The 16,925-nt window shown below is 40.1% G+C and overlaps 1 protein-coding gene across 4 annotated transcripts in view; it reads right to left on the reverse strand.

The window, feature by feature from the left end:
• The window catches only part of OPTN (optineurin), a 45,430-nt gene that overhangs the window by 12,613 nt on the left and 15,892 nt on the right, over nt 1–16,925 (reverse strand). For all 4 annotated transcript variants that reach the window (XM_047740992.1, XM_047740993.1, XM_047740991.1 and 1 more), the window contains 6 exons: nt 16,029–16,102; nt 13,443–13,577; nt 6,216–6,318; nt 4,430–4,545; nt 2,936–3,085; nt 2,267–2,360 (listed from right to left, as the gene is read on the reverse strand). In XM_047740992.1, coding sequence (XP_047596948.1) covers nt 2,267–2,360; nt 2,936–3,085; nt 4,430–4,545; nt 6,216–6,318; nt 13,443–13,577; nt 16,029–16,102 — 672 coding nt within the window. The remainder of the gene's footprint in view (nt 1–2,266; nt 2,361–2,935; nt 3,086–4,429; nt 4,546–6,215; nt 6,319–13,442; nt 13,578–16,028; nt 16,103–16,925) is intronic.

Genomic DNA, 16,925 nt, shown 5'->3' on the forward strand with positions numbered 1-16,925 from the left:
TGTGATCTCTGTCTGTCAAATAAATAAGTAAAATCTTTGAAAAAAAAAAAAAATCCCAGTTCTTGGTTTGTCTCTCTCTGCCCTTTGCTCATTTGCTAAAAAAAAAAAAAAAAAAAAAAAAAAAAAAAAAAAAGTTGTAAGGAAGAAAAAACACATACACAGTTCTGTATTTTAAAAAATCTGCATATTAAGCAGACCTGTGCAAAACTTTTGCTCAAGGGTCAACTGTACAGTTAATACTATTGTAATAACTCTGTACAGTGACAGATGGTAGCTATAATTATGAATGTTTCATAAGGTATGTAGATTTCAGATCACTATGTTGGACACTGAAAACTAATAAGACATTGTGTGTCAACTCTACTCCAATTAAAAATAAATAAGTATATAAATAATGAAAAAATTTTACTAGTTCTAGAGAGGAACAATATATTTTTTTAAAGATTTTATTTATTTATTTGACAAATACAGATCACAAGTAGACAGAGAGGAAGGCAGAGAGAGAGAAAGGAGGAAGCAGGCTCCCTGCCGAGCAGAGAGCCCGATGTGGGGCTCGATCTCAGGACCCTGGAATCACGACCCGAGCCAAAGGCAGAGGCCCCAACCCACTGAGCCACCCAGGCGCCCCAGGAAAAATATTTTATTAAAAAAAAAAATGTGGAAAAAAAAAAATGTGGTGTCTGGGTGGCTCAGTCAGTTAAGCATCTGACTCTTGGTTTTGGCTCAGTTCCTGATCTCATGGTTGAGGGATCAAGCTCTGTGTCCTCAGGCTCCGTACTCAGCGGGGAGTCTGTTTGAAAGATTCTCTCCCTCTGACCCTTCCCTGAAAGATTCTCTCTCTAAAAATAAATAAAACTTAAAAAAAAAAAAAGGAAAACAAAGAGTCCATTTACAAGCATATAAACTCAAAGACCCCTTCTAATTCAAAGCATTCATGATCTTTACTCATTTATCCCAGCTTTATCCAAGTAAAACTGACAAATTAAATTATAAGATATTTAAAGTGAACAATGTAACAATTTGATATGATTATACAGTGTGAGAGGGTTCCCCCCACTAGGTTAACAGGCACACCTATCACCTCACACATCTTCCGATTTTTAAACTGCCACTCCTTGCTGGTGTTATACTAATAAAAGTTGCAGTCCAGTGAGTCCAGGGTCTCAAGGTCACTGGCAGCAGCAAGCTAGCCCTGTAACAGCTCCATGGAGACAACCCTTCCAGTGGCCACCTATAGTCTCACTGTGCCCTGGTCACGGGAACCCATGCTGGTAGCTCTCCTATGAACCCACCCACTGTTAGAAATGCTAAAAGCTGTAGCATCTGGGCAGCTCAGTTGGTTAAGGGGCCAACTCTTGGTTTTGGCTCAGGTCATGATCTCAGGGTCCTGGGATAGAGCCCGAAGTTGGGCTCCATGCTCGTCAGGAGTCTGCTTGAGATTCTCTCTCTCCCTCTCCCTCTGCCCCACCCCACCATGCCCCTCCGCACTCTCTCTCTCTCAAATAATAACTAAATAAATAAATCTTTAAAAAAAGAAATGCTGGGCGCCTGGGTGGCTCAGTGGGTTAAGCCGCTGCCTTCGGCTCAGGTCATGATCTCAGCGTCCTGGGATCGAGTCCCGCATCGGGTTCTCTGCTCGGCAGAGATCCTGCTTCCCTCTCTCTCTCTCTGCCTGCCTCTCCATCTACTTGTGATCTCTCTCTGTCAAATAAATAAATAAAATCTTTAAAAAAAAAATTAAAAAAGAAATGCTAAAAGCATTTTATAAAGCACATTATACACTGGGGGAACCTCAGAAGCTCTACACACTTAGACATAAGAAATAAGTCAAGCAGAGAGAGTCAATTATCATATGGTTTCACTTATTTGTGGATCATAACAAATAGCATGGAGGACAAGGGGAGATGGAGAGGAGAAGGGAGTTGAGGGAAATTGGAAGGGGAGGTGAACCATGAGAGACTATGGACTCTGAAAAACGATCTGAGAATTTTGAAGGGGTGGGGGGTGGGAGGTTGGGGGCACCAGGTGGTGGGTATTGTAGAGGGCACGGATTGCATGGAGCACTGGGTGTGGTGCAAAAATAATGAATACTGTTATGCTGAAAAAAATTAAAAAATTAAAAAAAAAAAAAAGAAATCAATTATAAACTGAAGAACCACCTTTGAAACCAGAGTCAGTTAAGGATTAACAACACATTTTGCATACAAAAATGTTGATAGTTTCTGTTCCTTATGAGGCGATGAAAGTCATTTTTTTCTACGAGTACCTCTTTCCTTTTCAGTTCCTCCAGTGTTTTCAATGAATTATTGTATTCTTGAAGAAGCTTGTTATGGGTCAACTGAAGAGTGGCTAACTTGGACCTGTTTAAAAAAAAATTAAGAAATGGAATTTTGGGAGAAAATATAAAAACTTAGTCTTGCTTTCCCACCTTCTTCTGAAAACTCAACTAGTAAAACCTTCTCTCCTACCTTTACCATTCCACTACCTGCCAGCCTTTTTTTACTCTCAAAGAAAACAACCTTTCAAAAAAAAAAAAAAATCAACACTGGGGTGCCTGGGTGGCTCAGTGGGTTAAGCCTCTGCCTTCGGCTCAGGTCATGATCTCAGGGTCCTGGGATCGAGCCCCGCATCGGGTTCTCTGCTCAGCGGGGAGCCTGCTTCCCCCTCTCTCTCTGCCTGCCTCTCTGCCTACTTGTGACCTCTGCCTGTCAAATAAATAAATAAAATCTTTAAAAAAAATCAACATAGATTACAAGTAACTTAATCATTTTGTTATAATAGAACAAAGTTTATCTCTTCAGAGAAGTCTCCTGGTACCCTTTCAAATACATAAAAGAGAAAAATTTTAAACTTATTCTAAATTCTAATTCCAATCTTATGAAAGTGCTCTTCTACCTTCTTCTAGCAAGTGGTCATTCAGCTGGGGCATACTCACTTTTCCTCTTCAGTTTTAGCTTGCTCCATTTTGATTTCTGATTTCATGCTTTCCACTTGTAGCTCCAACTTTTTGTTGTTATAAACAAGCTCTTGCTTTTCATTCAGCTCTGAAGGGATTGCGGAATTTTTCCTTTCAAGGGACTGACATCTAGGAAAGATCATGAGGATAAACAATGCTCCTTCATTTCTCAGCGACTTTTAAACCAAACCCAAGATTATGTAGCAAACACAAAGAAATTTAGGATTGCCATTTTCAAGGATTTAATGGTGCAAAAAAAATATTATCCTCCTTGCTTCTTTACTAGAAGCAAATAATATTTCTAAACCCTCATGACTAAATATTAAAAAAATACAGACCTTTTTTTGGAAAAGAAATTTACATATTCCTGAACCCTTATGCCTAATGTTAAAAAAAAAGTACAGATCTAAGGTCACAGAAGCAATGGAATAATGGCCTTAAGTAGTCATGCAAGTATATTTTTGTTCTTCAACACAGACCAAAGTAGTAATTGGCTAAAGGTGCTTTTCATAGAGTGATCCATGGATATCTTCAGTATTTTGAGAAGTGTGGGTTCTGTCAAAACGCACAAAGAATATGTCCAAAGATTCAAAAAGGGAAAAGGAAGTGTCTTAAGGTCTCTTAAAGATCAGAAAGAGAATTTCAATATAATAATAGGAAACATGAACCACATGTTCCTAATAGCAAGGCATTAACACCAAGCATGGTAAACCTTACAAGGTAGGGATAATGACACAGATTTTACAAATGATAAAACTCGGGCTCAGAGAGGTTAAATAAATAACTTGCTCAAGGAAATACCACAAATAAATTCTAGATCCATGTTTCAACTAAGCCTGTTTGTCCAAAGTCCTTAGCTTTAGCTGCTATGCTCTGCTGGATAACCATAAGACGTTAGAGCCTTGGTAAGTAAAACTCTAAGGCAACACACGCTCGTGTATTGAACTGAATTTATGTTTGCCAACTAATCCAAAAGAACAACATCAACTTAGCTTTTTAAAATCTGGTAATTTGCTACATTAAGAAAAATAAACGCAAAGTTCTGAATTTAAATATTAGCCTTCATAATTGATTAAAAATGAATTCTTTTTCCTCAAGAAATATCCCTGAAGTTCTTCTTTCTCTTTGCAGCTTCATTTATGTTTGCTTACATCAATATTGTCAGCTCAGGTAAGTCACAGGAAATCTGGCTTACTGCTTTTTTTTACAGGTCATCCCATAGGCTATAGCAAGCATAACCAACATCCCGGAGCAGCGGAATCAGTTCCCTGGGCCTCGTTCCCCCATATTACAAGTATTTCATAGTTATAAATGAACCTGTACGTTAATCTAGACGTGTTTGCTGAATTCATATTTTAATTAGGTTTCTATTTTTTTTAGTAGCACAGTAATGAAAATATATTTTTACATAGTAATATAATTTGTAAAAATGTCCATTTTCTAAAGAAAATAGAATTCATCTCTCATTCTTACTTCTCTTGAAGTCTCTTCTTCATTAGCTCAGCCTCACTGAGTTTCGTATGAGCCTCTTGAAGTTCCTTAAATAGAGTCGTCACCTGAAGGTTCAATGTCTCCACTTCACTTCCAACCTGTCATTCAGGAAATCCCAAACATGCACATGTGATTCGGACTAAATGAACCTTTTTGTGAGAAAACTGTGTGAACCATCATTGTCCAACTAAGACTGGTGAATTGATTACACTTTTGACAATTAATTCTGCAAATATCTTCCATGAAAAGAAATGTTTTAGCTACAACTCTGTTTCCTTATATGTCTACATTTACTAATCATATACAACATTTTATGTTTCATAATATGTAATTTGCAAACATATGGCGATATTTATATATAAAACTGTTTTTCTTACATAACTGACCAATTTGGATGCACTGTGATAATGACTTCATCATAATTTTTTTTTTCCTATAGACATGTGTGCAGTTTATTTAAAGGGTAGAAGAACTATCTCCTTTTGATTCTGGCAACCCAAGAACATCCCCTCTTAAGACCTGTAGGGGCCAAAATTCACACAAACACTCCCAGACGTTAAGGTTCTAGGTTTTGCTAGTTTCTGCTCACCCTTTGTCAGACCTCAGTTAATCCTGATCATGGTTCAGGGGATCAGAGAGCACAGCAGAGTCAAAGCATAATCTAATTTACCCAGAGAGCAGCTTATGCTCATAGTCCTTGGCTGATTTATGTTTCTAGTTTACTCCACTCTTTTCACTGAACCGAGTTTTTCCTGGCAGCTCCAGAATGGCTGTCAGTGAGCTTTATGGTGCCTTGGAAATCTCAGTACTCTTCTACTACCAGTTGTCAAATTGGCTTTAGTCCACAACACACTATGACTCCTGGGTTGTCTCTTCATCTCAGTGTTTTCAGTGTTCTCCAGTCTCGTGAAGTAGGAAACTCAGCCCAGAGCATGGCATACAGTAGACATTCAACATATATTTATTGAATAAATGAATTGGCTACAGTGAGCATCTTACAGAAATGTCTTTCATGTGGACAACTACAGCTCTTACAACTTCCTGCCTTCATCCACCTTCCCTAAGCTTAAGACTGAGTGACAGGCTCTAGGGCACAGCTCTGAGGTGCCACAGAACACTGGCTACAGAAACATAAACCTTTGCATTCAAACTATTTCATTCAAACCAGTAGTAGGGGAGAACCGAGATCTTTCAATTCTATCCCAAGTTTCTGGGTCATATTCTCAAATAATCTCATTATAAAGTGGGCAAAATTCCTTCTCCACTAGAGGGCCTGTTCACTCACAAAGTTAGAAGAGAAAAATCAGCCAAGAAGGGATAGAGCCTGGGTGGTTCAGTAGATTGACATCTGACTCTTGATTTTGGGTAGGGTCCTGATCCCAGGGTCATGAGATGGGAACCCTGTGTCGGGCTCTGCTCTCCACAGGCAGTCTGCTTTGGATTCTCTTTCTCCCTCTCTCTCTGCCTCTCCCCTCACTCGTGCATCCTCTTGCTCTCTAAAATAAATAAATCTACCTTAAAAAAAAAAAAAAGGAGATACAGAGGTGTGATTCCCTAGAATCACTGGGATAGGAGCACATCTCACTATAATTTACTATGGATGGAATTCGAATCAGGTCAAGGAAATATGAGAGAAATAGAATATAACATATCCACATTATGATTATTTCCATTTCTAAATCTAATGACACAGCACAAGACTCGACTTCAGATATGACTCTTAGGTACATCAAGGGTGTGACAGTAGCCTTAGAACCCAAGTACCTACAGTTTCGGGGGCTTTCTCCTCTTCTTTCTCTTTTTCTGTGCTTCCCTCTGTCTGGGTCTCAATGTCAGAATGATCACTGGCTTTCTTTTCAAAATATGAAACTCTGAAAAATACAGAATATGGAAAAGTTAGTTCGTCTTTGGCTTCAACAGGAACAGCAATTGCAGAAGCACCAAAACCAACATTGTCTGAAATCCAGATGGAAGATCAGAGATTTCAAAATCTCTCTGTATTTGCTATATTATATATTAACCTTTTTGGGTTTAGCTCTCATCCTAAAATTGGCTAGATGTGATTTAAGGGATGAATTCATGCAGAGATAAAAGATGGGCATAAATCACACCAAACACTTACAAAAACTGTCTCTTTCCTGTACAGTAATACACAGAAATATTTTAAAAATCTGTGTCTTTGTTGTATGTACATGCATGCGTGTGTGTTACATGAGTATGCATCCCTTTATAAAGATCCAGCAGAGAAAGGAAGCCTTTTTGGACCCATCTAAGTTCACAAGTCCTTAAAAACAAACAAATGTACCAAAATTCTTACAGTGAATCATAACCACATGAAAGCCAGCCCAAGGCAAACGAAACAAGAAGAGACTTCTCATTAACGACAGTGAACTGAATATATGCACATAATTTTTCTGCCACCCTGTACTCCACCAAAATGACTTTTAAAAAGCTATCTACATACAAGAACAAAGAGAAAGGGAGAGGAAATAACAGCAAGAAGATTTGGGGAGTATGGCTATGAGTGGGTACTGACTTGGAAGCCCAGTAAGGTTGGGTCTGAAGTCAACATTAGGGAAAGCCAAGACTTAACCTAATCGACACTGTGGGAAGTAGAAGGATCAGGAGTCAGTGACACCAGGTACCTCTGGATGTGGGGACAAAGGTGGGGCCTGTTTAAGAAGGACTGGAAGTGATGTCTGGGTGGCTCAGTCAGTTGGGTGTCAACAGGGTCATGAATTCTGCCCCATGTTGGGCTCCACCCTAGGTGTGGAGTCTACTTTAAAAAAAAAAAAGAGGGTCTAGAATATCACAAAATAAGGGCTTTCTGGGTTCAGACATTAGTCAGAAATGAGACATGGGTTCTTCTATAAGGGGAACTTACACACAGAACATTAGGACCCTCAGCCACCTTCTTTTACTCATCTCAAGAACCTCCACATTTGAGAAATGCCCTCCAGGCAGGAGGCTGGAAGAGTATCCTCTGGAGTATGTAACCAGGATAAGGGAAAAGATTGAAAGTTTCTGACACAGCACTTCCCCAAGGAAACCTCCAAGCCAGATCTCTCTAGATGTGCACCAAGAGCTTCAATCAGCTTCTGATACCCTGTAATCCTGCTAAACCTGATCAAACAGCCAAGATTACTAGACATTTAAGGAAAATCTTAATAAGAAACAGAAAAAAGTAACTTACTGAAAACAGAATATCCCAGCAGGGAAATAAATGTCAAAAATATCATTAAGATTTTTAGAGAGATGAAGAAACATTACAACCACAAAAAAATGGAACACAATAAAAAATGAATACTCACAGGTTCTCCTCCACAAAAAAGGGAAGATGAAAGTTGATCAAATTCATCAGAAAGGAGAAAAAGGGAGAGACAGAGAAAAGGAACAAGGAGTTAAGAAAATTAGAGGAGATCCAATTAAAAAATAGTAATGCTATAAAGAGAGAACAAAGACAATTGAGGGTAAGAGATCATCACTAAATTAATTCAAGATCATCTCTCAAGAACTGAAGGACATGAGTTTGCAGAATGAAAGATCCCAAGAGCGTCCAGAACAGATGAAAAACAGGCTCACACCAAAGTATGTGAGAAGTCTCATCCCCAAAGATGAGGAGCCAGAATGGCAGAGGGTCTTTTTAGCATTAACACCAGAAGCTAGGACACAATGAAGCAAAGCTTTTGAAATGTGAAGGGAAAATTATATCCGATAACAGAATTCTATACCTAGCCCAACTATTCATGAAGTATAAAGGCAGAAGGAGAGATTTTTAGATATGCAAGTCTGAGAAAATATACTGCCCATATATTCTTTTTCAGTCAGTTAGTGGAAATGTGGTAAGCTTTGTTTGAGAAAAACAACAATAACAACACTTAAAAAGAGTAGAAAAGGTGTTGGATTCAGGAAACAGGTGATGGAACACAGGAGAGCTGAAGGAATTCCTCAGGGTGAAGGCAAAGGGAGATGCCAAGATGACTGCCATGAGACAGGACCTAGAAAGCAAGTATTCTCCAGAGAGAATACGACTAGACTACTAACATGTCTGAATGCATCTGAGAGAGTTCCTCACTGAGGAAGAGTATGGGGAAACCAAGCAAATTTTAAAGATGTAATTATGCACAGAAGTAAGAAAAAAAAGTTGTATAAAAAAAGGAAAGGTGTTCAAGGCACAGAGCAGAGCTCAACTGAGTACTCCCTGGGTGCGACTAATAACGTAAAATGCCGAGTAGTTACCTAACTAAATTTCAGTATAGCCAGTTTCGGAGGTGGGGCAGGTAAGTCAGGTCCACAAGCATCTGCGTGTGCAATGGGAGGTCAATAGATTGTGTTCACAATAGGGGGACAACTCAGTAGCAATTTAAGCCTGGTGCATGGAGGGAAATATCAAAACAGTCACAACCGTCACAAATTGCCAAACCTAATTAGTGCACAGACACTATTTCGGGCTAAGCCAGATAAATGGGGTAAGAGCCAGCTGGTACAGAGTTGATGGATGAGCCTTTTTCACGCCACTCATGTATGACCCAGGGTTATGATCTACTTTTGAATAATCATTTATCTTACTTTTCTGGGGCAAATTTTCATCTTGGAGTGACTTTCCCTGCAACTTCTTGACTCTCTTGGGCCACACTTCCTACACTTTCCCTCTTTTTACTTGCTGTCAGTTTAAATTTGTTTAGAAAGTACAAATCACATGAAATATGAATCCTGGAAAACAATGAGGGAAAGAAAAAGACAAATCTACAGTCCCCTTTCCCCACAAATCTCCTAAGAGTTTTCAGAATAAATTTCATGCTGTCTATATCCATATTTGTCGTGATTAATGAAAACAGCTGAAGACTCACTTGTTTAAGAAAGAGACATGTTAGGTCTTGGGATGTGTTTTCATCATATCCTATACAGCACGTACAAGCCAGGCTGTCCAGATATCAGGGATTTTATTTCTTGGTTTTCAGTTCTGCCATAGCGAGGGGGAAATCCTCATCCTGATACCCACCCAGAGAGCATGAATCTGTTGACTTACCAGTTGTTAAATACTGAGAGAGGGCTGGCTCAGAGAATGGAGATTTAATGCTATTGAGAAAGCAACCCTTTCTGGGTGCTCAAGGTGGGAGACTAAACACAGCCATCTCAAAGGCATGCCTGACTTCCTAGGGCCATCTGAAGAACTATTGCTACAGGGAGAAGGCTGTGATTATTCTGAAAGCAGGAATTATATATATCATATGAATGATGAGGAGGTATAATTAGTAAATTCCTAAGTTGACACTTTCTTAACACTTTCATCATGAAAGCTAATCATGTTGTCTAAGTATAGATGAATTACTGGCTCAACCTGACTTCTGAGAATGGTGTGCAGAACACAGGAGGGGTAAAAGTGCCTACAAAATACAAACACGCTGATTATTCATGGCTCGTAAAGGTCTCCTTCAAAGGGTAACATTTTCCCTTTAAAAATAGCTTGGTAACTAAGATGTAAAAAGAGTGCTTTTATTTATCTATCTATGCATTGTTACTATGTTTTAGGATTTGCCGAAAAGACAGGACGAATATTTTGCTCCATTAGAATACATGCTACTTGTCTCCTAGAAGTCAACCCTTGAAATTTTCTAAGGGACAACAAGAGGATATGGTGTAAACATATAGGATTCAGAGCCGACGTGCCCTCCGCACCTTTTGAAATGCACTGATCATGAAATCAGTCATTGGACCAAACCCGATGTGTCTTCCAGGTTAACCTCATCTGAATAAGGAACTTATGTTTCATATTTGACAAAAGATCTTTCTATAGTTGAAAATTTAAATTGTTTCAGAAGCGCCTAGATGGTGCAGTTGGTTAAGCATCCTACTCTTGGTTTCAGCTCAGGTCCTGATCTCAGGATTGTGAGATTGAGCCCTGCCCTGGGCTCCACACTCAGGATAGTCTGCTTGAGACTCTGTCTCTCTTAGCCCTTTAGCTCTCCCTTAGCCCCTCCTGCCTCCTGCTCTCCCTTAGCCCCTCCTGCCTCCCTCTCTAAAATAAATAAATCTTAAGATGCAAACTGCTTCAGTTAGAAAGTACTTCTCACAGTGCTATAATTTTAAGATTAATAAGCCATTTATAATGTCTGAGAGAATCAATGATGTCATAGTATATTTACGATTAAATGTTGCAATTGCTGGAGCCTTAAAACTATTACATAACCTCTCCCATATCCTACATAGTTTAGCACTTTGCATTTCTTAAAAGTGCATTTGCACATAGAAATTCATTGACTTCACAACTCTACAGTGTATGAATTTTATCCCAAAGTGGGTGTGTGTGTGTTCCCATATATACCATATTCTATGAGGCCAGTATTTCCCTTACACCAAAACCAAAGACATTACAAGGAAAGAAAACTATGGACTGATACAATTTATGAATAAAGATGTAAAAATCCTTAACAAAATTTTAATAACCTAAACTAGCAACATATAGAAAGGATTATACATCCAAGTGGATTTACCCAGGAATGAAAGGTTGGTTTAACACATGAAAATCAATCACTGCAATATATCATATTAACAGAAGTTTAAAAAACCATTAGTTGTCCCCATAGACATGGAAAAAGCATTTCACAAAATTCAAAATTTTTCATGATAAAAAGTACAACAAACTAGAAATAGAAGGGAGCTTCTCAACCTGATAAAAGCATCTATGAAAACTTGCAGCTAACATCATACTTGATGGTGAAAGGTTGAAGGCCTTCCCCCCAAAACAAGCATGTCTGCTTTCTCCACTTTACTTAACATGTGCTAGAGATTCTAGCCAGGGAAGTCATGCAAGAAAAAGAAATACAAGGTACCTTTGCTGGTTAGGAAGAAAGAACACTATTCCTTTGCATAGGACATGATCTTATATAAAGAAAATCCTAAGGAATCCACTAAAAAACTATTAGTGCTAATACATGAGTTCTAGCAAGGTTTCAGGATACAAGATCAATGTACAATATACAAAAAAGTCAGTGGTATTTCTACACACTAGCAAAGAATACTCCAAAAAAGAAATTTAAAAAACAATTTCATGTGTAAGAGGGTTTTGAGCCTAGAAATCATAGTAACAAATTTCGAAAACTAGTTTAAGACCTGTATACCAAAAATGACAAAACATCATTGAAATACATTACAGATGACCTAATGAAATTATGGGTTATCCTTCACAGATCAGAAGATTTAATATTGTTAAGATGGCATTGCTCCCTAAACCGAACTCCAGATTCAATGCAATCCCTAACAAAATCCCAGCTGACTTTCTTTTTTTTTTTAACCAGAAATTAACCAACTTATCCTAAGATTTATACAGAAAAGCAAGAAGCCCAGGACAGCAAAAACAATCTTTCAATTTAAGAACCTACACTTCCTGATTTCAAAATTTAACTGTAGTAATCAAGACAGTGTAGCATTTGCAAGGGATAAGCATATAGATCAAAGGAATGCATGCATGGCCAACTGATTTATACCAAGGGTGCCAAGGCAGTTCACTGACGGAGAGAAGGGTCTTTTCAACAAACGGTATTAGGTTGACTGGATATCCACACACAAAAGAAAGAAGTTGGACCCCGACCTCACACCATATACCCAGATGAACTCAAAATGGATCAGAGACCTGACTGTAAGAGCTAAAACTATAAAGCTCTTAGAAGAAAACATAGGAGTGAATCTTTGTGACCCTGGGTTAGTCAATGGTTCATTAGACACAACATCAAAAGCACAAAAAAGAAAAAGAGATAAAGCGGACTACATCAAAATTTAAAAAAAAATTTGTGCTGCCAATGAAAGCGCCCAGGAGGTAAAGAGGTAATTCACAGAATGGAAGAAAATATTTGCAAATCATATACCCTCAAAAAGGATTTGCATCTAGAATATATAATGAACTCTTAGGACTCAGCAATAAAAAGGCAATCCAATTTTTTTAAATGGGCAAAGGATTTCAATAGATATTTTCAAAGATGATATACAAATGATCAACATTATCAGTCATTAGGAAAATGAAATCAAAATCACAATGAGACACCACTTTACATCCATGAGGATGACTGTCATCAAGAAGGCAGGTGATTACAAGTGTGAAGGAGGACATGGAGAAAAGCAGAACCCTCAAACGTAAAATGGCGCAGCTACCGCAGGAAACAGTTTGGAGCTCCTCAAACCATTCAACACAGAGACGCAATGGCCCAGCGATCCCACTCCTGCATATATACCCCCGGAAGATTAAAAAAAATACGTCCACACAAAAAGTTGTGCAAGAATGTTTACAGCAAAATTTTTTTTTTAGATTTTTTTTTTTATGTATTTCTTTATTTGACAGAGAGAGAGAGAGAGAGAGATCACAAGTAGGCAGAGAGGCAGGCAGAGAGAGGGGGAAGCAGGCTCCCTGCTGAGCAGAGAGCCCGATGCGGGGCTCGATCCCAGGACCCTGGGATCATGACCTGAGCCAAAGGCAGAGGCTTAACCCACTGAGCCACCCAGGTGCCCCTACAGCAAACATTATTCACAACAGATAAAAAGTGGGAACCAAAATGTTCACCAACTGTTGAATAAGCAATAGACTACTGACTTGTCACACAATGGACTATCATTTGGTAACAAAAAGGAAATGAAGAACTGATTTGTGCTACAACGTGGATGACCTCTGAAAACATGATGCTAAATAAAGTCAGTCGACCACAAAAGACCACATATCATATGGTTCCATTTGGATGAAATGTCCAGAATAGGCAAATCTGTGGAGACAGAGAACAGACGGCTGGGAGGAATGAAGGATCAGTGTTAACAGGTACTGGGTTTCTTACTTGGGGAAAAAAATGTTCCAAAACTATAATGTGGTTATGGCTACATAACTGGGAATATTCTAAACTATACTGAAATGTATACCTTAAATGCATGGATTACCTGGTGTCTTAATTTTATCTCCATAAAGCTGTTAAAAAAAGCAATGTATGCATATTTCAAGTTACCTATTTCATACCTTTCTTTGGCTTCCTTGAGTGCAATTCCAAGCTTCTCCACCTTCTGGTTTTCCTCCCTTAGACAAAGCAGGAGCTGGCTCACAGTTAATTTCTCAAATTCCAAATAATTCCTGGCACTTCCTGTAGATTTGTTCCTGTACCAAGAACAGAATAAAGATTAAAAGGTTTTCATCAGAAAACATGAATGTCGAAGTGTCTAAGAAAGTAACTGAAACCAAAGTAAAGGAACTACTTTTTAGAACACGCTCCAAGTAATTCTCATCTACAGACCAAACAGAGCTGGCCTGCGATCACCAGGTTCACACTCCTCCACAGTGTCCAGGAAAGGGGTGGGGACTCTGGGGTAGCCTCGCCTTGCACTGTACACACTCACTTCCTCCAAATAGCCAGTGTGCCCACTACATCAGACCCCAGAACCCCCAGGAATGGTAGAGCACAGGTAGCCCTGGTTTCCAGTGCCCGGCCTTCCTAGAGAACTAGCCTCAAAGAGGATCATAGTCACACAAAGTACACGAACACGTGTGCTGCCTGGCAACACCCAGACTGCTGACCTTTCTCCAACTTGATATTCTCAGGTCAAGAGAAGAAGGTACTTTTTGTTTTTTATTTCAAATAACTATAGCAGAGAAATGTAAGCACCACTGGTATGTGAAATATTTTCCCTGATTTCGCAATCTGATTATATCAACAAGCAGGATGATGACAAACAAGACCAGGACCACCGGTATGACAGCTACACTTCCCGGATGACCGCAATGATGCTCATGTTCAAGTTCACACGTTTCATACACAGCCGGGATTAAATCCCAGTTCCCGACTTTGAACTCCACACCCAGTTATCAATCTCTGACTCCTTAATATACCTTCAAATGAGGTAAGAGAGCAGTTACTAAAACTTAACTGTGCCTTGGGATATCCGGCCCGCTCAGTCAGAGGAGCGTGTGTCCCTTCATCTCAGGGTTGTGAGTTCAAGCTCCATGTTGGATGTAGAGATTACTTAAAAATAAAACCTTAAAAAAACAAAAACAACCTATGGCTTAAAAGAGGAAGTGGCTTTAGCAGGTGGCTACAGATGAAGAGGAAGTGGCTTGGAAATTTCAACCAGGGCCTTCTTCCTTCCCACCACTTCCAGGAAAGTCTTTCGATATTAAAAACAGCAGGATGGGGGAAAACTGAGGAACAGCTAAGCGAGGAAGCAACTTTCATTTATGCTGACAGCCCTGTTTAATGAAAGATTATTATCTATCACTTATTTTCTACTTGATGCAAGGACTTGGGAGCAAAACTGGGAAAAAAGAAACAGCCTGTTTTTCTAAGTACATTTGTCACATTATGGGAAAAAAGGTATTCAAAGCCCACGAGCGAAGAGATTCCTAGACGAATTTTCAAATAACTGTCTCTTTCAAAGAGACGAACCCAGCAGTAACTTGCATCCGGGAGATGAGCCAACAGCCCATTCCAGGTGAGAGCTGTGAATGCCTAGCTCTTCTGCCATCTCTTCTGCCAAACCCCACCACACCCCCCCCCCCAACTATTTAAGATGTCTGCTTCCTAATGTCTACTTGGAATAGGTCACCTAGATGTCTGCATCTTCATCTTTTTTTTTTTTTTTTAAAGATTTTATTTATTTACTTGACAGAGGGAACACAAACAGGGGGAGTGGGAGAGGGAGAAGCAGACTTCCCGTGGAGCAGGGAGCCCGATGCAGGGCTCAATCCCAGGACCCTGGGATCATGACCTGAGCCGAAGGCAGAGGCTTAACCCACTGAGCCACCCAGGTGCCCCTAGATGTCTGCTTCTTAATGTCTATTTGGAACAGGTCAACTAGATATCTGCTTCCTGATGTCTACTTGGAACAGGACAGCTTGAGACGCCACAGGTAAGACATCTGGCCACGGGGTATGTCAGCGTCTTAGAGCACTTACAGTCCTTACTGGAGATCACTCAGGATCAGTCGTCTGGGCTCATTCTGGGGAATGAACAGGGAAGACAAAATGGTAACATCCCACTTTATCGAGCTGAACAGCCCAGGCCAGGGCAAAGTGCACCAGTAAACAAATCAGCAAGCATGAGTCTTTTGATTAAGAACAAGTTTGTCTTCTCTTCTCATCTTATGGGAGATGAAACACCTCTAAACGGAGTGGTGAGGGTTGAGTTGGCCCACAGAGGGACCACACGTTGTTTTTATTCTCTGCCAGCCTGGCTGCAACACTAAATCGCATTCAAACCAGACATTCTTAAAAGGTCCTGGCATGGGGCACCTGGGTGGCTCAGTCAGTTAAGTGGCTGCCATCTGCTCAGGTCAAGATCCCAGGGCCCTGGTATCGAGCCCTGCATCAGGTTTCCTCCTTGGTGGGGGTCTGGTTCCTCTCACTCTGCCTCTCCCCCTTCTTGTGCTCTCTCTCAAATAAATAAATAAATTCTTAACAACAACAACAAAAAAAGGGTCCTGGCATCAATTAATGAGAATCAACTTTTGCAGCCCAAGATGTTTGACCTCCTAGCGGCGAGCTGCAAGTGACAAGACCGCCTGGTGGGGGGGTGGCGTAGGGGTTGTCCACTAGCCCTAGCCCTTGTCCACATACGTGTCAATGGAATCAGTTCTTGTTGGTCCAGGACTTGTCCTGATTTCTCTCACTGCCACATCTGCGTCTCCTTCCTGTAAAGGCAGAAGTGAAAGGGCTTTACCATGGCAATGTCCGTAAGACAAATTTTTTATCAAAAGAGAAAAAGGCAGTAAGATCAAGAATGTTGATGGCCTGCAACCCAAGGAAACTACCGACATTTAAATGTGAGATGTTTCAACAAGTCACTGAAATGGAATGGGAATCTAGCCTTCCCTTACTCTGCACACCCTGTCAGGATTATAAATATCTAGGCCAAGGTGTGAAGGTTCATTTCTCATCCAGAAGAGTCAATCTGACCCCGAACACATGAAAACTTATCTCCTGGGGCGCCTGGGTGGCTCAGTGGGTTAAGCCGCTGCCTTCGGCTCGGGTCATGATCTCAGGGTCCTGGGATCGAGCCCCGCATCGGGCTCTCTGCTCGGCGGGGAGCCTGCTTCCTCCTCTCTCTCTCTGCCTGCCTCTCTGCCTGCTTGTGATCTCTCTCTGTCAAATAAATAAATAAAATCTTTAAAAAAAAAATTAAAAAAAAAAAAAGAAAAGAAAACTTATCTCCTCCCTCTCCTTGGCAGTTCGTTCCCTTCTTTCCCAAGTTAAGGTCACATGGAGCTAGCGATACCTCCATTCAGCTTCCCTGTACAGGCCTTTAAAATGCAAAATGTCAGAACCTGCTGAAGCAATGTTGAAAAAGAGGCTGTTTTCTATGGGCAAAGCTCACAAAGCACAACGCTGGCTCCTAGCGAAATTTGTATACATCACGGGCCATTTAAGCGTACAAGAAGTCCAAGACCAATCAAATGGTAGGAAAGACACTAATATTCCAATGAGCTAGCAGGAAAGTCTTCTACAAATGCATGA

The sequence above is a fragment of the Lutra lutra genome, chromosome 8 (genome assembly GCF_902655055.1).
Source record: "Lutra lutra chromosome 8, mLutLut1.2, whole genome shotgun sequence".
Lineage (NCBI taxonomy): Eukaryota > Metazoa > Chordata > Mammalia > Carnivora > Mustelidae > Lutra > Lutra lutra.